We start from the raw sequence: 22386 nt of genomic DNA, 5'->3' as shown, positions 1-22386 counted from the left end.
CACGCAATTAGTTACATGCTGATTTAACTTAGATTTTTCTGTTTAAACAATTGAAATGTAAATTAACTGCATTATCACGTTAATCTTTTTTTAGATTTCGGGCCAATGCATATCAGGATGACCCGACAGTCCGAGACTGGTGTCAGTTTATCATGGGACCACGCCCCTTCGTGTTATGCACGCGATACAATTTTAGTTGTGGTGGTGATGCCAGACAATAGCACCAAGACCTTGAGAGCGGACAAGGACGCTGACCGGTTTGACATCACTGGACTTGTGGCAGCCACCAGGTATCCAATACAACTATACACTGTCTATATCATCGATGACGAACAGGGGGAGACAATCGATAGCCGAGTGTCCAACTACGTTATTGAGACAGCGAGTAAGTTGCTGCTTTTTAAGCACCCATATCACACCTTCGTATGAGTCAACTCTGATCAGTTTTGAATTATTTTTTGGACAATTCGGAACAAAACGATCAATTTGAGTCGAATCCAATTGTTTTTATATTAAAAAAATATCGGTGTTAAGTTAAATATGGCATTGACATCGACGTTAGAATAGTATTTGTTGTTTTGTAAACATTCATTATTTAGTATGTCAAAGGGTATATAATAAACAAATTAAATCATATATATGAAAAATGCCAACAACAACGATATATCAATGGAGATCAATGTATGATATAGGAATTATCGTCTTTCGCATAATTATGTTGCTGTGAAAACAGATATTTTTGTTGGTCCTTAAGTTCTTGTTTTCCCGAGAAAAAAACACCATTTCGTTGATTCAGGAAAACGTGAACTACGATTCCCCACTCATATACGGATTCTGACTTAATATAAAAAAAAAATGATAACTTCGTGGACCAATAAATCCATGGAAGCAGATTACTCTCGAAATTAAAAACCCCTTGAAAACTAGTGATCTTACAGTATTTGTCGTTATACCATTGAAGATTTGTTTCTTTGTTACCAGAACCACCAAAAAGCTCTGGTTTATCTGGCGGTGCAATTGCTGGTATTGTCATTGGTAAGTTAAGCCGTATATAAACAAAAACGTGAATGATACTGTAAAATGTATGTAACACACTTACGTGAATGCACATTTAAATATTAAGTTGTAGATACAGTATGCCGAAAATGAATTGCATTGCAATCATTACATCACAAGTCAGACCTGTGTAGGTTCCTCGCCATTGCATAGGTCAACTTAATGATTCACGGTCCGCTTCTAGTTAACATTAATACACCGGTTATAGCGCAATTCATGGAGTATATCAGTTCAAACAAGTGGACGGAGTAAATAAAGCTAGATGATCTAATATTGGTGGAAATGTAATAATGTCTACAATGGAATAGTTCTTAAAATGTAAGTGTACGGAATGAAGTGTTTATTTTTCATTGTCATGCAGGTATGAATTTAAAAAGCTGACATAGTTAGTTACAAATGGTTTCAAGATGTCTGTTTACCTCAATATTTTCAAAAAGGCTTATAAAAATCACGATTAATGCTAGCAATTAATCATTACTTAATGCTGCGAAACAAAGACACACTCTTTTTACACATTGGATGTGAAATTAATAGAATCTCATACCGCCTTAAGGGTGAGAAAGGGAAATTTCAACTGGGGGGGNTCTGCCGATTGTTTGGCAGCTAAGGGCTGAGATTCCCAATCTTTAAACAATGGGATGAATGACTACTTTCTCTTACCCTGTTCCCTCATTGTGTAACATCTACAAAATGCAATGTTATCGTACAGGCTTAGTTCAGGGTTGACGTGACGTCAATGCATTGTTGACATAACGTCATACAATTGTTATGAATTAGGTAATCTCCCGTGTCGACCCCAGGGTGAATATATCTCACTCCGGGAAAAGTGTGGATACACCTGCCCATGGTAAGATAAAGGAGCCTTTTCACACTTTTCTTAGTGTGAAATATCCTTGTCTCATCCTAGAATGGAGACGGGGGATTCCCATATCAAAACGTTTGTATGATGTCAACAATGCATAAACGTCACATCAACAATGCATTCAGCTTGTAAAATTAACATTAAATCGTGTATTTGACAGTGTCAACAGGGTAAGAGTCTCAAGTCAAGTTTCTAAACCCTCGGCAAGCCTCGTGTTTTGCAAAGTCGGTGAAAGATTCTATTAGTCTTCATAGCGGCAAATGTTCATCGTATGACACCATTAGCCAATCATGGAGTGGCAGTCATTCATTTTCAGCACATTTCTTTAATATTTTCAGTGATTCTCCTTCTCATTGTTATTGCCATCGGTGTTGTATTACTGTGGAGAACTGGAAAGCTGACAGTATTGTTAGAACGGATAAGATCCAGAAGGGACGGGGAGGAAGCTCCGTCTAACGGATTCAGTCGCACTGAGATGAGAGAAAATGGACACAAAATCAGAGGAGTTGAGGTATGAAACTACGATTATACTATATTTCTGAATTTATAATGAAAATATAATGGTGACAACATACTTCTTTTTCCGTACAAGATATTTATAAAAAATAAGAAATAAGAAATAATTTGTGTAACAAATTTCACGAGAATACAAAAATATATCAATTAATAAGTCGTATCCGTAAGTGTTTATTTTGTATTGTTTTCCCGCAAACAGGCAACAGACAGGAATAATGTAATTACCAACAGAACTATGTTTTTTCTAGATATAATATCTGGATGTTGTGTGAGAAAAAAAAACTCGTAATGGTTTGTTATAATTTTTATCGTACTCTCCTAAGTTAATATAAAATTGTAAAAGACGCTAGGTAAACCTCGTGTCTTTATACAATTTCAAAATGATAACCAACAATCACTCGCTGGAAAACTCTATTTATCCCAATAAGAATTATGCCGTTTGAAGTCCACGAAAGTCATAAAAAATATCATATTCTAAATTGTAACAGTTCTATGCTGGTATGAAACATAAATTAAGGTGCTGAATTTCAAATTCAGATACATATATTGTAGAACAAGACATATTCACGGAGCTTCAACGACGACATGATTTACTATGGGGAAGTAGATCTCGCGTCCAAGCCATGGGCACTGTCGCGGAAGGATCTCTCATTAGAACAAGAAATCAAGTCCGGTCGTTTTGCCACTATATATAGGGCAAAAATGTTTTCCAGGCAACACTCTGACGCTGATACGGTCGTAATTAAGGCACTGAAAAGTAAATATATTTGTCTTGTTATAACAACTAGATATGATATCTGTTTAGTGAATACTGCTATGTAGTTGTATTTTCTGTCAACATTTTCCCATTTTATTAGTATCAAATATCAGTAACATACACTTGTAAAATGGTTGTCTTGTACAAAAATCTATGTATTAAGGTAACAATTATAAACATCAGTTTTGTAAAACAATAACATCTGGTGACTGTTATGTATTTTTGATAGACTGGATATGTTCTCTAAGTATGTTTGAATCCTAATGACATCGTCTTGTAGACAATTACTCCGAAATGGATCTGACTTTGATGAAGGCCAAGATAAATTTCTACGGGTCCGAAGTTGGTAACCATCCGAACATCCTCAAGTTTATCGGGGCAGTAGATGACATTCCAAGTACGTTACCCAACAGCAGAGCAGAATCTGTTAAAATATCGGTTAACTGATATAAATACTCTGTTAACTGATATAAATACTCTGTTAACTGATATAAATGCTCTGTTAACTGATATAAATACTCGGTTACTGATATAAATACTCGGTTAACTGATATAAATACTCGGTAAACTGATATAAATACTCTGTTAACTGATATAAATGCTCTGTTAACTGATATAAATACTCTGTTAACTGATATAAATACTCTGTTAACTGATATAAATACTCAGTTAACTGATCACATATTATATCCAAGATTTCGAAAGTTATGTTTATGATAAATACATTAGCATGTGCTTTTAAGCGCAAATTTGTATGGAGTTGCGAGTCCCTTGTTGTGGCAAAATTACCAATAGTATGGAAAATACAAAACTGAAGGGTAACATTCTATTTATGGAATCCGGTAATCACATCAAATATGTTCTTGTTCAATATTTCTCCGGTAATTGCACAAATTCCTGTATATTATTTTCTTTATTGCATGCAACAGTGGGTCCATTTATGGTCCTGGAATACTGTGAAAATGGAACCATGAAGGACTATCTAACAAGTAAAAAAGACCATGTGGATGAGCAAGTGCATGAACGACTCTTCAAATTCGCCTTCGACGTGTGCAAAGGCATGGAATTCCTGGCGAGCAAAAAGGTAAAACTTACGAATAATCAATATCAATTACACATATTATACATTTACTGCTTATTCTGTATGTATGCATACAACAAATCAATTCCTTGTTCCGATCGGTTTCGGACGCTGCCATTTGAATGACCATTTTTAAACGATAATTTACCGTAGACCATGTACATTTTGAATTATACATAAAACATACTTCAAACTTTTTGTTTTCATTTAGGATGAAGTATGTTTATCTACGGCTAGTAGCGTCACGATCTTTTCGGATTAATCTTGTCTCATTATGTAACATTCTTATCTTATTTTTATCACGAAATATTGCATTTATGTTTTCGGAAGATCGTGCATCGAAGATTAGCTGCAAGAAACATCCTCCTCACGTTCCTCTACGAAGTTAAAATTTCCGGTTTCGGCCCGGTGCCTAACGAGGAAAAGGACAGCGAAAAGGGGGTAAGAATGATGATTTACTAAATAACCGTCTGATTATGGAACTGAAGTATTAACAAAAACATCAAAACACAAACAAACAGAACATTAAATAGTTTTGTTTTATAACATGAAAAAATTACGAAAATAATATTTAATCTATCAAATTATTGATAACCTGATAATTACCAGATATATAATTATAAAGTTTCCAGATATATTTATAAAGTTTAACATTATAACAAAAATAAAACGTATTTGACGTAACACCTTTACTTATATTGTTTTGAAGTAGCTAAACCAACTAAAATATCAATTTGCATGTTTTTGTACACTGAAGGATAAATATCGATTTGCATGTTTTTGTACACTGAAGGAGAAATATCAATTTGCATGTTTTTGTACACTGAAGGAGAAGATCCCAGTGAAGTGGCTACCGCCAGAGTGTATCGAGACCAGGACAACACTTGACGCCACAGAGAAGACCGACGTATGGTCTTTTGGCATTGTGCTGTGGGAGATCTTTACCATTGGTACGACCTAATATACTGTAGATGCTGCAACTTCATAGCTGTGATATCCAGTTCTAAGTAGACGGCAAAAGAATTGTATTTGCTTTCAGGTTATACAGTCAGGAAGAATAAACGCGAATGGCAGAGGTAGACGCTTATCAAAATAGGTTTTATGAAAAATAATTCTCATTTGTACGGATTTATTTTGTTTTCGTCAATGTCCCCACCGCAAAGGATGCAAACGGCCATCGATTTTAACGGTGCACGTCATACGGCGCTGGTTTGCAGATGCAGCTCTAACAGTTCTATTATTTTAATTATATATTATGTCTATTGGTAATATTAAATTCCAGTTGTCCACGTCGTTTCGTATTAAACTTAAACGTAATTCATGAAGTAATTTTGAGTTTCTCAATCACATTTTAATGTAGTCTTATGATAGGTATTCTGTAGTTAGTTTTTAATGTAATGTGTTTACTTTTAACTGATACTGATACTGATGTCATCTATCTATCACGATCAACAATTTGCATTTCTCCACCACAAGTCAAGGTACATATGTTTTACTACAGGCGAAACCCCCTTCGCAGACGTGCGGTCTGCAAACTTACTGCCACATCTTAAGAAAGGAGAAAGGCCACCAGCACCTGAATACGCCGATCAAAAGTAATTAACCCCTTTTTGTTATCTGTAATTCATTTTATTAACATACCATTCAACAAAGCTTTAATGGCATGTGTTTTCTGTCAATAAAAATATTTGGTTTCGAAAAAATTTTGCATTATATAAAAATTACTATATTTACATCCCCGTTATCCATGGATCCATGTATAGAGGGGATCCACCCAGAAGGACGTACATCATTGTATTATTTTGGGAAAATGGATTTTTCTTAGTTTTACATTACAAAAATCAATTCTACAAATCTTGACTCAATATTGCGTTTATATAGAAGTAACTTTTGGTGCTATTCATATAAAGTGTTTAGTACATAACGACCATTATTTTAGAACAAACATTTGCAGTGCACTTCAGACCTTCTATGAGAAATCATTTCCTTTTTCTTTTATATTTTTTATTCCTTGTGGCATACAATGTTCCCATCGCTATCACATGCACTCCAACCTTGTGTAGTTCCATGTTTGTAAATATAATTTGTTTAACCTATTCAATAAAAACGTTTTAAAATCATTCCATCAAATGAAATTTAATCCTCTGAATTAATTATTTAGTAAAGAATATTTCATTGTTTCCCTTATTCCGTGTGAACAAAAAACTCCCCTTGCTTACTAAAGAGAAAATGTGATTAAAATTTAACTCGAGGGATATTTGTGAGGTCCCTGACAATAACTTAATGTTTTAATTAGATTTCGCTCTAATTATATGATTAACCAACTAGTAGTGCATAGCCTGGTGGTCTTATACAACTCAAGAGATCGTTCACAAGTACATAAATAAATACATGTTGGATAGGTAGGCCAGCAATATTCCACTGGTGATTTCAGAGAATTTGATATCAGCTTTTAGTGCCTTCGACTGACACTTCCCGATATGAATTCTTGCACCTAGCAACAACTGAAAGAATTAACAAGCGACTGACGCTTCCCGACATGAATTCTTGCACCTAGCAACAACTTAACAACAGAATTAACCAAGATGATAGCCCGTTGTGATTCGCTTTAGGAACTTAGTGACGGTTGGGTGTGTCAGGGAAATGTTCATAAGAAAAGAAAATATTTCATCTTTCGAATAGGTAGACTTCGTGTTTTTAGGCAGACGTAACGTTGATGTTGTGTAATTATTCATATCTTCATAAATAACTGTATCGCAGTTAGTGGCAAAGGCCAACGGAGAGTTGTTCTGACTACAAAATTCGTTTAAAAAAATAAAAGGTATAGTAACGGTTTAGGCATGAAATGAAAGCAGAATGCATCTTCGATCCTTTTACGTTAATTAATAATTGAAATTTGTAACGGGTTAGGCATGAAATGAAGCAGAATGCATCTTCGATCATTTTACATTAAACAATAATTGAAATGTGTAACGGGTTAGGCATGAAATAAACGCAGAATGCATCTTCGATCCTTTTACATCAAATACTAATTTAAATTCGGATAACATTTATTTCACAGGATGTATGGTACGATGAAAAAGTGCTGGCATGAAACTCCAAAGAAGAGACCGTCCTTCGCTAAAATACGAGCGGAACTTGAGACATTGTTCGTAAGCAAAGGCAGTGACGAGTTTTACTACGACAGCAAGTTCATCTACGACAATAACAACTAGATTGAACTTGTACTTGACATCACATTGGATTCTGTAAAACTGAGGGCGACATTTGCTCACTTTGATACTATTAGACAAACATTCATTCACTGGCAATTTTAAATGAATATAATTTAACATACCGAAAAGACATACCATGTGTTAACTAATGGTTAACCTGAAAGACTTTGTAAATATGAGGACATTTAACCACTTTGTTATCAATGATTTAAAAAAAATCACTCAGAGGAAACTTTAAACAAATACAATTTAACGGGCCGAAAGGACTTACCATGTGTTAACGAATAGCCAGTCTGGATGACTTTGTAAATATGAGGACGACATGCACTCACTTTCCTCGTTACTATTGGACATCTAAACAAAAAAATCTGGTAATATGTGTTGCATATCATTTAACACGCCATGAATGTACATTTCCATGTATTAACTGATATCTAATGTTTCTGATTCCAAAAGTGATGGGTTACAATGTTACAAAATAGCTTAATCAGACGTTTATTAAGCGAAATATAAATTCTAAAACATATGTTACATGTTCTTCAAATACAATTTTTTATGTATTTTATTTGCACATATACAAGTAACAAGTGCTTCCAACTAGTTTCACTGTCATGTATACGCCATTGCAAAATGTATGAGAAATGACAACACTAACCGTTTATCAGAATGTGATACTCGTGCATTTCACTGTAACTTACATTTCATTATTCATTTTTATTATGCAATCAGATGAATTATTTCGATGGCTGTATTTGTTAAAGCATTGAAAAAAATAATTATGCAAATACTGTTTTAAGGGTTGCTTAAAACGCCCCTTTCAAAACGTGTCGCACAAGTAACATGAAATGTAAATATATGAACCGGCATAAAATGTATCAAAAAATGTATTTACTGAATCGTTCGTCGTTAAAAACCAATAGTACTTACATGGCTTATTATGATAATTATTATAATATTTTCCCTGTAATTCATTTTGTCATCTATCTACACCATGATTTCGTTGCCAAAACGAATAACACTCGACATGGAGTACCTGACACAGAAAGGCAATCTAACTAAAAGGAAGTAAACATCTCTTCATACATTCTGTATAACAGAGGTTTTAGGTGTCATACCAGGAATGTTTTCCCAGCGCATCTTTCCATGTTAGGTAAGAACTAAATAATGACAATTCTTTACAACAATGGATTATCTACAGTTGTTAGGTAAGAACTAAATAATGACAATTCTTTACAACAATGGATTATCTACAGTATATCACATTTACAAGCTTATCTTAGTATCGGGATGTAAGTATGTTTTCAGCCTCCGATGTTTTAAATATTGACCTTAGCTATGTTCATCAATCATATCCTTACATCGATTTCCTGTTACAATTGTATGATACCTTTATCAGTATCTGTGTATATCTATATTGTAAATATGTTCATCAATCAGATCCTTACATCGATTTCCTGGTACATTGTATACCTTTATCAGTATCTGGGTATATCTATATTGTTGTATAGCATCATATGACGTCGACAGTATTGTGCTTCCTATTCAGAGTTAAACATTATGTAAATATGCATATCTCATCTAGATCGCATCTACGACGCTATCTGAAATTGCGATCGTTGTATTTTTTATGTATAGTATGTGATCGATCTACGGCACAATCACTTGTTCTCATGTCTACTATATTGTTTCTTCCGGAAACTCAAATATATGACACAGCAACATATAATACCTTCGCGATAAAACCAAACTAAGTCGTACAAGGAAACCTTTTTCATTTGTTTCATTTCTTTTAACCAACAAAAGTTATCCTTCTGATATGCATCTATTGAATCACTTCTTTCAAGTAAACGTTGCGATTCCAAGATAAAAGCGTACAAGAGCCAGTTTCTCCAAATGTTATAAGTACAAACTTTTCCTTTAACATATGTAGAAGAAATCAGTAATATATTTGTCTTTTACAGACAGCGTGAACAATCTGTTATTAGTAGATAGTTCTGTTGACAGGAGAATGTCGCCGACGTAGAAATGTGTTAGTGAAGAAATGAAATAATTGTGCAGTAATCGCGTGTCTTATGCACCTTTCAAGACATTCCATATTTTTTTAATATTACACACCGGAAATTTCGCTGGATTTGTATGTTTTCAGCTTTTTCCCTCTATGATAAGGGCGAATGTATTAGTACAGAGAACGTAATATACATTGTAACAAAATTTGAAGGGCGAAATTAACACTGATCGAAAATTGATAGCATGGGCGAAGGGCGAAAGTTTGAACGGGCGAACATTTCTCGGTATAAGATTTCGAGTGCCGAATGATCCTTCTACAAAGTTTTTTTATCTATCACATGTATAAAAATGGTGAACGGGTTTCTCGTTTATACATAAAATAGTTTATAAAGCAGCTTCTATATCAAAGGATGGAGGGAATAGCGCATGGCCCAACGCTACTGTTATTATTATTAATAATAAACACATTAAATAGATTATATTGTTTCTTATTTTTTACTCCGAAATAAACAAGAGCTGTTGGAGAACAACATAGCTCGCCTATGGGGGATATATGTCGCTACATCAATAGAAACACATGTACAGTAAAACCTTGATATAATGCCCGTCATTTCATTTGCCACCTCGCTAACTGTCAACATATTTTAAGGTCCCTTTATTCTGTTTTTCTTAAGAATTCCTCAATTTACTGCTGAACCCCTTTATAATCCCATTTTTTTTTAACAAATGATAGAAATATAACAAGATTTTTCTGTACCTCAACATATTGTACATTTCAAAAGAGATGACTCGACAACATGTTTACTGTGGTGATCCAATAGTGCACATAAAATTTCACCAATTTAGCTGGTTTTGGCACCTAAAATATGGAAATATAGTTCAGGACATTGCTTACACTCCATATAAATGCATCCACCTTATAATACACAACAATGGAGTGTGATGATCCAACATTGTCTGGAAAACGCTTGCCCAAAAACGTGGGACGCCGACGCCGGGCTGAACATGATGGGTAGACTGTTGCATCGCTTAAAATAACACAAGGACAAATTGTACTGGAGTTATCCATAAGAATTGAAATACTAAACGCTGCTGATGGGCCAAGATTTTATTTTGAAGTTAGTTTAACAAGCAGAAATACTATCGTTGTGTTAAACGTAAAATTGCAATACTACTGAACCACCCCGGAAGATTTTTGTTTCCATTTTGCATGATGCATACACTTATTTGTACTAAATGCTGAATTTTGATTAATATATTTTCTATAAAACAATTTCAAGAAATGTTAAATGTTAGTAGTTTTCTAATCCATGTATCAAACATACTAAGTAGGGCCAACAATTACAAATCTATAAGCTTCTTGTATTTCGTACACACAAAATATTTGTTAAACCCTTTCACGCCTATGTAATTTGATAAACTCGACAATGCATTGATCTGGATAAGTTCATTATGGTCTACAGTGGTGAAAGGGTTAAGATCATATTTGTTAATTAAAACGGCATGCCATGAAGATGTGGTACGTATACGTTATACTTTATGCACTGTAGACATTTTGTTGAAATCTCCTACATATACTGTCAGGTGCCAATGGTGGCAGTAAATCCAACTTGATACAAAGTTTTGATTTTGGCAATATTTTCTTCAAGGGGACCTTTTTTGCACCATATTTCATAGTTACTTATGAACAACTGGAAATTGGTGCATTTTACTATTCAATTTTTTATTAAGGAATAATCAGGAAACTGCATTACACTAATCTGGAATTTCAGATAATTCAATTTCAAAACGGCAGACAACACTTTTAAGTGTATAGCTAATGAACATTCTTTTTTTATTGACTCAAACAAAGGGATAAATAACCATAATTTATCCATTCAGAAACGCTCTGAAGTGTGTAGCTGATGTATGGAACTGAACTAAATCTAGACCACATTTTCGCTACAAAACCACGTTTGTTTTACTGCCCACCATGCTGTAAACATGGTAGAAAAAAAAGCCAATTATCTTTGATGTACTAACGAATTTCTCATTTCAATAGACCATGGAAAAAAGACAGAAAAGTCTTCAAGTTATAACAAACCAGAACATTGCATCCAAGGCAAACTGTTTCCTAGAAAAACAATCACAAAACATTGCACTGTAATGTCGCCTGCCAAGCAATATCAGTCAATCTTAACTCATTCACCCCTGAAGACACATTTGGACCCTTCCAATTCAAAGGTTGGAATAGTTCATTATGAAACTTCAGGGGTGAATGAGTTAAGTTAGAATTAAAAATACTGTGCCATACATTGCAGTATATGATGCTGTCCCTTTTTTAAGGCTATACAATACATGTGTAAAATCCAATGTCTATAATTAGACGAACAGCAAAAATGTAATTATGTAAAATATTCTAAAACCCTATTTTTTAGAAATCTTCATTTCTGCTTAAAGCTGAAAGGCACATGACAAGATTAAAAAAAAAGTGTTTTTCCTCACATACAGAACATCTATAACTTAATATACTTTTTGTATGCTTGTACACCTGTACAATAGGGTCAAATAAGGCTATTCTTAAAAAAAATATGTTTGCAGTTCCCCTACTTGCATTTTTTCACTGCATATTGAGGTAGGATTTTTTTTTTATTCTTAGAAATCTCATATTTCTCATACTTTCAGTGATTTTTCAGCAAGATAAAAAGGTTTTAGCAAAAGTCCAAAAAAAAATTCAGCACTATATTTTAAGAATACAACAAGCTTATAATTAAGATTACAGAAATTGTCATACTTTCTAAGCCTGCAATGAAGTGTCATGAGTGCCTTGCTTGAAAAATACTTGATAAGGCATATGATTTTTTTTTTCGTTACACAACCAGTTAGTAGTATGGTATGTACTCTGTCACCTTCATCAGTCAAATGACCAGTGAAGCGTATGCACACACAGGTGTAAAATGTGTACGATATGTCCACAAATCGATGTCGATACGCTGCAAGCATATGTACAAAAGTTGTTATATATGTACCAAAATGACTAGATTTGAGCCTGGTCAGTTGTCTGATGAAGGTGACAGAGTACATACCGTACTAGTCATCAATACGTCACATAGAAACACTCATTGGTTTTGTAACAAACAAAAATCATAATCCATACTTACCAACCTGAAGAACACGTTTAGAAATCCTTGATAAGGCACCATACAGCTACTGCCCCGAACAGGTGGCTAACTTACCTCATAAGTACTAGCCCAACAGGGGGATAGGTTACGTCCTGGCTTATCTCACCTAACAGGTACGTCACTTTCTCAACTTTATTTTATCAACATCATATATTTAGTCTAAAATATTGCTATAAAAGGGTACACAACTGGTTATTTTATTATGATAAGGCAAACAGTATGTCCACAACAGATCAAGGATGTCTGAGAGACAGGAAACTATAGTCTATCACAAACTTTTTAATTATGGTCCAATGACGTTTTTTTCTAATCGTATTTTAAAATGCAAATGACACGTGTCCTAATTTGTACATAAATAATTTGCTAAACAGCAAAATGAACCTACTGGTGATTCTCAAACCATACATCAAGGCGAAAAATGATGTTATATATAACTCATAACGTTAATGAACAATACATCAAGGAGAATAATGATGTTATATATAACTCATAACGTTAATGAACAATACATCAAGGAGAATAATGATGTTATATATAACTCATAACGTTAATGAACCATACATCAAGGAGAATAATTATGTTATATATAACTCATAACATTAATAAACCATACATCAAGGAGAATAATGATGTTATACATAACTCATAACATTAATAAACCATACATCAAGGAGAATAATGATGTTATACATAACTCATAACATTAATAAACCATACATCAAGGAGAATAATGATGTATCAACTTGAGCAAGGTTCTGTTTGAACAACAAAAACTATGCTTAAATTCTTAATATCTCAAAAGTGTGTATGATTTGCTTGCCATTGGCGTTGCGGTGCCACTGAAAGAATAAATTACCAAACAAATTGCAATTGTCCATTCTATTGGGACATATAACATGCTGCTTTAACACAATTGGGACACTTTCTTGGAGGCAAAAAATCTAGAAAGGCTAGACATAGCTGGACCAAATTTGTCCATGTTCTGCAGACTCTTTACAATCCAAGATGGCAGTTTCCCACTCACATTTCTACGACTGTACCGTTTATCTAGTAACAGAATGGATGAGTAATCCCCCTTGTGACGAATGGCTCTTCCAATAGACTGGTTTACAGCCTTCATGCACAAGTTCTCATAGTGAACCTGACCTGGCTGGCGACCATCTTCCCCTGGTTTGAAGTTTGCATTCAGGTAGTCCATTTTCTCTTTGAGTTCTGGAGATTTGATGTTCGGATATGGAAGTCCAACCATTATCACACACCTTCCAAGTTCATCTGAAAAGTTTATTCCTTCGCTCATTTTCCCACCAACAACACAGAAAAGCAGGGCCCCTGTTAGACTGTTTGTAGCGCCCATTGCACTACTTGTGGCTCCTGTTGAACTCTTCTTGATGCACGCAGAAAATTCAGCAAGGACCTGATCAACCTGACCAGATTTCCGTGGTTCCTGAAATACCCGTTTCTTACGAGCAATCCGCTGTGTGAAACCTGTTGCCTCCCACTGGGCATAAACAAGTTTGAGGTAGTCATAGGATGGGAAAAAGCAGACAATACCACCCGGTACAACCTGACACACATTCTGGATCAACATGCCAAGCTCATCCAACAGTTTCCTGTTCTCTCTTGATTGGTAGGTGAAGTCAAGTGTATGTCCACTGGGTCCTGATCCAAGTGACAGTGCCAGGAGATTGTCCTCTGGGATTACATGACCACAGGAATATTCAAGTAGCCGAGCAGGATGGACACCCGCAGAATGGAAAAGTTGATCTTTGAATTCTGAAATCGGCTGCATGGTACCTCCAGCAACAATTACTGACCGAGCTTCACTCAGAACATCAGAGAAATGAACAGCAGGATTAAGGAGTAGATATTTCATGCTTGACTGACTCAGCATGGTCTGTTTTGTAATGACAATTCGCCCATCGCTGTCTGCGTTGGTCAGTGCCTGCAGGAAACCTTCAATGTGCATCAGTGGCGATCGTAACACCACATCCTCTGCAGATTTCACCTCTGGTGTCACATTTGGAGAGGCTCCCTGAGAAATTTCTGGATTTGTTATTTCACGGAGGAAACTTAAGACCCCAGCATTCCCTGTGACTGTTTTTGTTTCCTCTTTAGGAGTCACCTCTGCATTTGGATATTTCTCCACAAAGCCATTAAGTTTTCTGGAGATCATGCTCCTCTTACAATACTGCAGTATTTTGAAAAGATTCAGATTGTCAAGCTTTGCCTGAAACAGAAAATCATTCGCTGTGCACATCTTAGTCTCTGCCCTGCCAGTGAACTGCTTCTCCCCAGGTACCCCAGCTTTACCTCCGATAACTTTCAGCAGACATGACAGAACAAACAAGATCTGTTTGATGTACATCAAGTTCTTTGCCTTCAAGCGTGATCTGTACCTGTAATAAAAAATCATTTAGACTTAAAGGTATGGTTTCATGTCAAATTATCAAACCTTTCATAAACTTGCTTGTAATAAAAACAATTATAACATTTTGTCAAGAATAAGGTCAGACTCTCAGAACAGAAAGAAAGTACATTTTAATGAGTGGCTTTAAACTTTGCCTGGCTAATAAACTAATCTTAGATACAAGGTAGGGGATACAATATCTAGGGTCGCCAGTACTCCAACAATGTTAGAGGTTTTACACGGCGAAAAACTTTTGGCAGGCGCCGCGTAACCTCTAACTGCCCATAGCTGATTTTCCTGATACTGACGATCACATTTTCAAAGTTCGGATTAAGAAAGAGTATATCGTGTTTACATACATTTAAATGGTCAAAAGGGTCCAAAAAATAATCTTTTCCATAAATCCATGATTATATGGGAAAAATTTCGTGTCAAAGACATAAATAATGAGTTTTTCCTCATTCGAAGCGAAGCAGACAGCATTTGCCATGATTTTTCCGGTTAATACAAAAATGGATTACATGTAATGTTTCACAAGCGGAATACAAACAAACTCCGTATCATTTCGTTCCGTTTGAAATCCCCCCTGCTATTTTGTATTAATCCAGAAGCCATGTTTTAAATGTAGGTCAGAGATGTGCGACAACGACATGGACATGTATTTTGAGTGTTCTAGTCCGTAATATACTATATATTTGTGTCTGTGACATACATATGAGATCTATATTATATAAACCGTGAGTAGACATCGTTGTCATGAACTGTTAACCACTTAAGTGAGTTTTTCAAGCCGATTTTGTTCCGCCCGGATTTCGGGCGGAAACTGCATCAAAGAATTAGTGCTTCGGAAATGAGAGGTTGCAGTCGGCAAAATCATATCCGATTGGAAAAAGGCCGACCAGCGCCCTCTCATGTTATGGGAGTAGGGTCGCCAGTAGATCAAGGGTAGGTTGGGATACCTGAAACACACATACAAGCAATGTTTTTTGGGGGGTTTTTTGGCCTGATATACCCATGACATATTTCACAAGACTGCAAGTTGAAGAACTGTTGACTCTCATTAACTGACCCTTTGACCTCCACACAGTTTATATTGTATGCATGTACCTCTCCTCGTACTGTGTAAGCTGACTATGAGCCCTCAACAACTGCGACCCTGTAACTTCAACACTGTGAATGTTGTTGATGGTTTCCAGCAGGTTGTGAGCTTCATCAATAAGAACGATGTTGCCCTCCAGCTTGATGCCGCAAGCTTGCCTTGTGGCTTTGTGGAGAAGAAGGTTGTAGGGCAGTGCCACAATCTCAGCTAGAGGTATGCCATACCGTGTTCCATAGAAAGGACAGGCCTTCATTTCCTTACCTGTATGTAGAGAATATTCATGGTTGCATAATGATAATGAATTCAAGTTATATATCACAAGTGCAGTGAACATCTTTTAATATGCACAGTTTACTAACATTCAACCCCATAAAGAAGCTTGGAAGTGGCGATGGTCAATGCTGTGATCAACATGATCAAAAGGTGGCAGTTTAGCCGGGGGCTAGCCACTGTACATACTAAATACAAATACACCACTGATAGGTCCTATTTGACCTAATAAGAGCAACTGCTTTAATTACAGCACTCCAAGGGACTTTAAAAATAAATGCTTGTTTTTTGAACAATGTTATACATCTAGATTTCATCATTTTCAGTAGACATCCACTCATTCAGTCAGTTTTATTTATATTTGAAAATTCCATCACAAAAAAAACACCTGCAGTCATCAATGCAACCTATGAGTACAGCGATTTTTTACCTATTTTTGTGACTGTTGATTTGGGAAAATATCAAATATGATTTTGGGAAAATATTTTTTTTATTGTTTTGAGTGAAAAACAGCAGAAACTACCCAGGGGAAGGGGCCTTAGGCACCAAGACCTTAAAAAGTCACTGGAGCAATGAAATGAAAATAAAGGTACCAAAAAAAAGACTGTCATTACCTTTCGCGATGATTTGCTCCATATCTTTGACTTCCAAGAGAAGCTCCTCCTTCAGCTCATCCATCCCTTCATGTCGGTAGTAGGGACACTTCTCTGGACGTTTTTTCCTCCGCTTTGTTTTTCCCTCACCTGTATCATCTCGTTTGTCTGATTTGGACTTTTGCATATCTAAACAAGCGTCATTTATCAGACTTATAGACTTCAGTTTTTTCACGCTTTCATTGATACAGAGGTTTTGTCGTGATCCAAGGGAGACAACTCTTGTGTCTTCTCCATATGGACTCTTCACAACCTCCCTGACAAACTGTGAAAGCTGTGAATGAGTCCTGCTACAGTAATATATCTTTGTGATATGACACTCCTCTTCCTCATCATCCGATTTCTCGTCGTGCTTTTCTTCATCACTCTTGTAATCTTGTACAATCAGATCATCATCTTGATCCAACGTGTTTCCATCAACACTTGCATCACCGTTGGTTACCTTATCAATTTCTGAATTAAATGCTTCCTGAATTTCTTTAGAAGCACCTTTAATCAGGTCATCAAATTCGTCCTCCATCTTCTTGCGTTTCTTTGCTTTGCCGTGATGACTTGACCTTCGCTCTTTAACCTTTGACTCTTGTTTTTTCAAGAGCACATGCTCACTAATAACTTTTTTTAATTGCTCTTCTTTTTCTTTCTTCTGTACGAATTCAGTAATCCAGTCTAGCTCTGTGTTGTCTTGCTTGTTGCATGTAGTGACAATGTTCTCTTTGTTTCCTTGGTCTGTTGTCAAGGCTTCCAACTCTTTCCTCTGTTTCTCCTGGAAATCACAACAAGATTCACATATTTTTAACACAAACTTAAGACATAATGTCAAGTGTGTGAAGGCAATGTCCATTTCAATGTGCTATCATGATCAGCTTTAGCCCCATGTAAAAGTGCCTGGATTGAGCTAACATAACAGGGATTAACAATTTCATATAACGTACACCCCTGAAATGTTTTCTGACTATGATGTGTTTCTGGTTTCATCCTTCCAAAACCTTTGGTATCACATTTTTAGTTGAATTTAATATTTTATTTCTTTCGTTATTTTTTTTATCAACATTTCATTAAAAATGGTATTAAACAGAAATAGGCATATACATGTATATATGATTTTGGTTGTAATATGTCTTATAAATGTGGGTTTTTTATCATGAAAATATAACATACCATTGAACAATGAAGTTCAAATATGCCATATTCCTCCATTACTGCTTATTAAGAGTTAACCGACGACAGACTGATATGAAAAAGTCGATAAAATGTCAGAATAATTCGGACTAATTAAGAGTATGAATGTGTATTACAAAATGATTTAATTACATTTTATATGAATGTTTTGGGGGGATTTTATGAATATAATATCTTTTTCAATTGTGGTACAAAACCTTTATGGTCTACAGGAAACAATAGGGTTAATTTGAGTAAACCTGAAACACATATATTTATTTTAGGTTAGTAAACAGAAAATAGAAGGGATACAAGACAGCCTGTTATTTCATTTCACTATCCCAAAAAGAATCAAGGCAAAAGAAACTATGGTTGAATGGTAAATTTGTAATAGAAATATATTTCAGTGGATGGAATGCTGACAAATGTTCACTTAGATTTGTAACATTTGCTTTCACCTCATTCAAGAGTACTGAACCCAGTATTCTTGTATATAAAACAAATACTTGCTTGTAAATCCCTGAGCCACTTTAGTGCCCCACATATGAGGCTCAGTGATTTGCCTGTCCCCGTCGGACTTTCAAAGATCCCAATCTTGCCTTGTTCCAGACATCTGTACAGATCCACCATGAAATTCTGCTGGATATTGTAAGGCTCAAATGGAAAAGGAAAGGAGTCTGGAATCTCAACATTAGCATAGACTGGTAGATCTGGATCTTTTGACTTTGAACAAGCAACTGCAATTAAACAAATGAAAATTATGAAAGTGTGCTGGAGGTTAAACATCTAAGGAAAGTTACAAGTATGCTTCATTATCATAAGCAATGAATTATGAAGATGACTCCAGTTTTTATTTCCTCAAGATATAATTTATCCATGTGTAATACTCTAAAATCTTGACAAATCACAGCACATATTTTAGTAATTAATAAGAAATTACTGACTTACTTTCAAAATTGGCCTATTTTCAAGGCAGTCTAATTAGTTTTTGAAGACATTTAGACAATGTAAACCATCAATTGCTCATAATGAAGTCCTTAATTCTTTTGCATCGAACAAATATCAAAAATATTTAGACAGTGTAAACCATCAATTGCTTACATTGAAGTCCTTAATTCTTTTGCATGGAACAAATATCAAAAACATTTAGCCAGTGTAAACCATCAATTGCTTATATTGAAGTCCTTAATTTTTTTGCATGGAACAAATATCAAAAACATTTAGACAGTGTAAACCACCAATTGCTTACATTGAAGTCCTTAATTCTTTTGCATGGAACAAATAATGTGTTTGTTAAACAGAATTATTTAACGAAATTAAAATTTATTTATTTCTTTTATCCAATTGTTGCAATAATAAATCCTGTAATGTAATACCTTAATTCAACACCTGTAAAACCTGTTCAGGGTGTCATGGTGGTGCCTACCTGGAATCCAATGCATATTTAAGACCCGCCAATTTTCAAAGACAGCTGAATATCAAAGTATGTTTGACTGCAAAGAATCCAAGGCTTATTTTCAATGTCGACCAATTTGCAAATCAGACTTATTATCAGGATTTTAGAGTATAACGGAAATTTGATGTTAAGTAGATTTTGGTCCGACTCAATTTGATACATACAGGACTAAAAATGCTGCATTGGTTTAGCTATCAAGGCCAGTTTTTTATATCTTGCTGAAGGAGATATGGTTGTTTAAATAACAAATAAGCCCAAATAAGGTAGATGCACCAGTGGGTCAGAAGTGTGAAAGATGTGCATTGATTAGGTTTGCCTTACAAGCGTCATCTGTAGGGAATTTCCCTTTAGCTCAGCGGTAGTCCGAATTATTCCGACGTTTTATCAACTTTTTTTTATATCGGTCTGTCGTCATCGTTAATCGACGACAGACCGATATATAAAAAAGTCAATAAAACATCAGAATAATTCGGACTAGCTCAGCGGTAGATCATCAGGCTGGAGAGTCTAAGGGTCGCAGGTTCGATCATTTAGCCCCAGCGACAGCACCAACTTTATCACTATTCCTTGTCCTACTACAGGCACCCCACACCAGTCTGTACATGATATGATGATCAATTACAATACTGCACATTATATTTAAGAATTATGGGAGATATTTTATGTCCAAACCATTTTTCCCTTCTGTTATCACATCTTGATTAGGTGAACCAAACCTTCAACTTCATTTTCACTAACCTTTTCCTGAAAATTTACTTTAGATCAAACATATTTGTTTTAAATCAAATGTGCTTGTTGTTTCATGTCAAGGAAAAAGTACATGAATGTGGTATTCATTTGTCTATAATGCTGAAAAAGTCATCAAGATTTCCGAAACCATGCACACAATAACTGGAACTGGAACAACCCTAGGCTACAGTACTAGTCCAAAAGTAACAAGTTGCGAGTGACACTCTTCCTTACCATTTGAAGGTTGTTCGTTTTGATTAGATAACGTATCCGTATATAACATAGAAGCCAAAGCATCGTCCCCATCATTGTCAAAATCATCCATCGTTGATGACAGCTCGGTAGAGCTCTGACCACACGTGTGTATGATCCCCTGTCAAATTAGCGCGCCAAATTGGCTACATATTACAATAGACGATACGGCTTCTGGACAAATATTCCGGATACGGGTTAGCAGTTTATCAAAAGAAATGAACAAAATGTATAACAACGTATAAGACGTTCTGTTCTATATAAAATTTGTGAATGCTTTATAGTGGCAGATTTATAGTGTTGATGTTATAAATATTCTTAAATAAATTCATTAAAAAACAGTATTTCGTTAAATAATATATCTAACTCAAAAGGGTGTGATTAGACTATTAACGGCAGTACCTAAAAGTTAAGAAATAATAATATAACATTATGGAGCAGGGCTGTCCACAGACCACGCGGTTTCGTTTTGTAAATAAGGAACTATAGATTACTGATTTTTTTTTTACCAAAGACACTGCAATTACAATCAATAATTTCGATTCCTTCTTCAGAGATGCAATCATTTGTCCCAGTTTTAGTATCATACACAGTGTCAATCTTCTCGGGTCAAACTTGTTATGGGTGGGGGGTGGGGTGGGGGATCCTTGAAAATGACATCATTTAAATACTAATTATGATTTAAAATGTAATAATGCCCGCTTTTTTTTCAAGAAGTACTAATCATATGTGTCTTATTTTATATGAAGGCTTTCCTTTGGTCTGTAGCTGTGCATGTTTCAATTTGAGACTGACCGGGGAAAAGATGGCACTCAGATAGCCATCTTCGATTTTGTCATGTTAGTAAGTAAGTTCTTCATATTCACTACTTTTTGCATATGTCGTTAAGGTCTTCAGATATCGTGATCAGAAGATAATATATGACTGTCTGAAAATAGAAATCCGCTCTTTTGTTCTATATTTGAAACATCACTTTTTCAGTAAATATATGTATGCATGGATAAAAAAACGACCTTAATTTGAAAAGAAACCGTCAAACCCAGCTATATGAAGTTTAAATAAAAAGTCAATATTAGTTTAACTGCTGACACGACTGTCAATCCAACAGATAGGAGAAAAGAAGAAAAGATATCTTCAAACTTACTTATTGAACTAATGTAGATCTTACAGTGCAGCCTGGGTGCCAAGATCCCGTAATATAATGCTTCAATCCCTCTACTGGTATAACGAAATCACTGTTGAACACCTTCTCTTCGGAGATGCAAATCTTGACTACAATCTAAACATTCAAATGTGTAGGTCTGTACAACTGTTCATTTTTAGCTCCAAACGGTTTAACATGTACTACCCAACAGTCATATTGAATAACCAGGATACCTACTTCGACTATTCCCATCTGTCTCTCCCCTCCACCTCCTCTCTTATTCAAGTCCCTATCCCTTTTTCCAACACCAACGATATCTATGTGTTAACTTCAATCTTAGCGTCCATCAATATCTATGACAAAGAGCGCGTGTCCGGTTTTCCTAATCTAGACGGCTATGTATGTAAGGCAGGAATTCACAGAAGGACTTGGAGTGACACAGGATAAAGGCAAAAGTAGAAGGATATGTGTGTATAGATTATTTAGGTATACTTACTACTTACGCCGACTCGATTAGGAAAATCACACACGCGATCTTAAGTAAACTCTTCGAATACATATTT

The 22386-nt window shown here is 35.3% G+C and overlaps 2 protein-coding genes across 3 annotated transcripts in view; one reads left to right on the top strand and one right to left on the bottom strand.

Moving 5' to 3' along the window:
- LOC110457120 overlaps nt 1-9970 on the top strand; it is a 31577-nt gene extending 21607 nt beyond the window's left edge. The window contains exons 13-22 of the mRNA XM_021508226.1: nt 95-385; nt 982-1035; nt 2257-2429; nt 2987-3191; nt 3472-3588; nt 4121-4275; nt 4603-4713; nt 5102-5222; nt 5774-5867; nt 7334-9970. Coding sequence (XP_021363901.1) covers nt 95-385; nt 982-1035; nt 2257-2429; nt 2987-3191; nt 3472-3588; nt 4121-4275; nt 4603-4713; nt 5102-5222; nt 5774-5867; nt 7334-7487 — 1475 coding nt within the window. The 3' untranslated portion in view covers nt 7488-9970. The remainder of the gene's footprint in view (nt 1-94; nt 386-981; nt 1036-2256; nt 2430-2986; nt 3192-3471; nt 3589-4120; nt 4276-4602; nt 4714-5101; nt 5223-5773; nt 5868-7333) is intronic.
- A 3442-nt stretch (nt 9971-13412) lies between these two features.
- Nucleotides 13413-20802, bottom strand: LOC110457083 (ATP-dependent DNA helicase DDX11-like). Of its 2 annotated transcripts, none has more exons than XM_021508183.1 (5): nt 20662-20802; nt 18753-18979; nt 17046-17847; nt 16170-16422; nt 13413-15051 (listed from the first exon to the last, which is right to left on the bottom strand). In XM_021508183.1, the coding sequence occupies exons 1-5, from the start codon at nt 20750-20752 to the stop codon at nt 13560-13562; spliced, it is 2865 nt and encodes a 954-aa protein (XP_021363858.1). In that variant the 5' UTR covers nt 20753-20802; the 3' UTR covers nt 13413-13559. The 2 variants fall into 2 exon arrangements, with proteins under 2 accessions (XP_021363858.1, XP_021363859.1); XM_021508184.1 differs by lacking the exon at nt 20662-20802 and adding an exon at nt 20437-20497.
- Nucleotides 20803-22386: the final 1584 nt, after the last annotated feature.

Source organism: Mizuhopecten yessoensis, unplaced genomic scaffold (assembly GCF_002113885.1).
Source record: "Mizuhopecten yessoensis strain PY_sf001 unplaced genomic scaffold, ASM211388v2 scaffold9023, whole genome shotgun sequence".
NCBI lineage: Eukaryota > Metazoa > Mollusca > Bivalvia > Pectinida > Pectinidae > Mizuhopecten > Mizuhopecten yessoensis.
The sequence above is the reverse complement of the archived record's forward strand: the minus strand, read 5'-3'. Positions and strand labels throughout refer to the sequence as shown.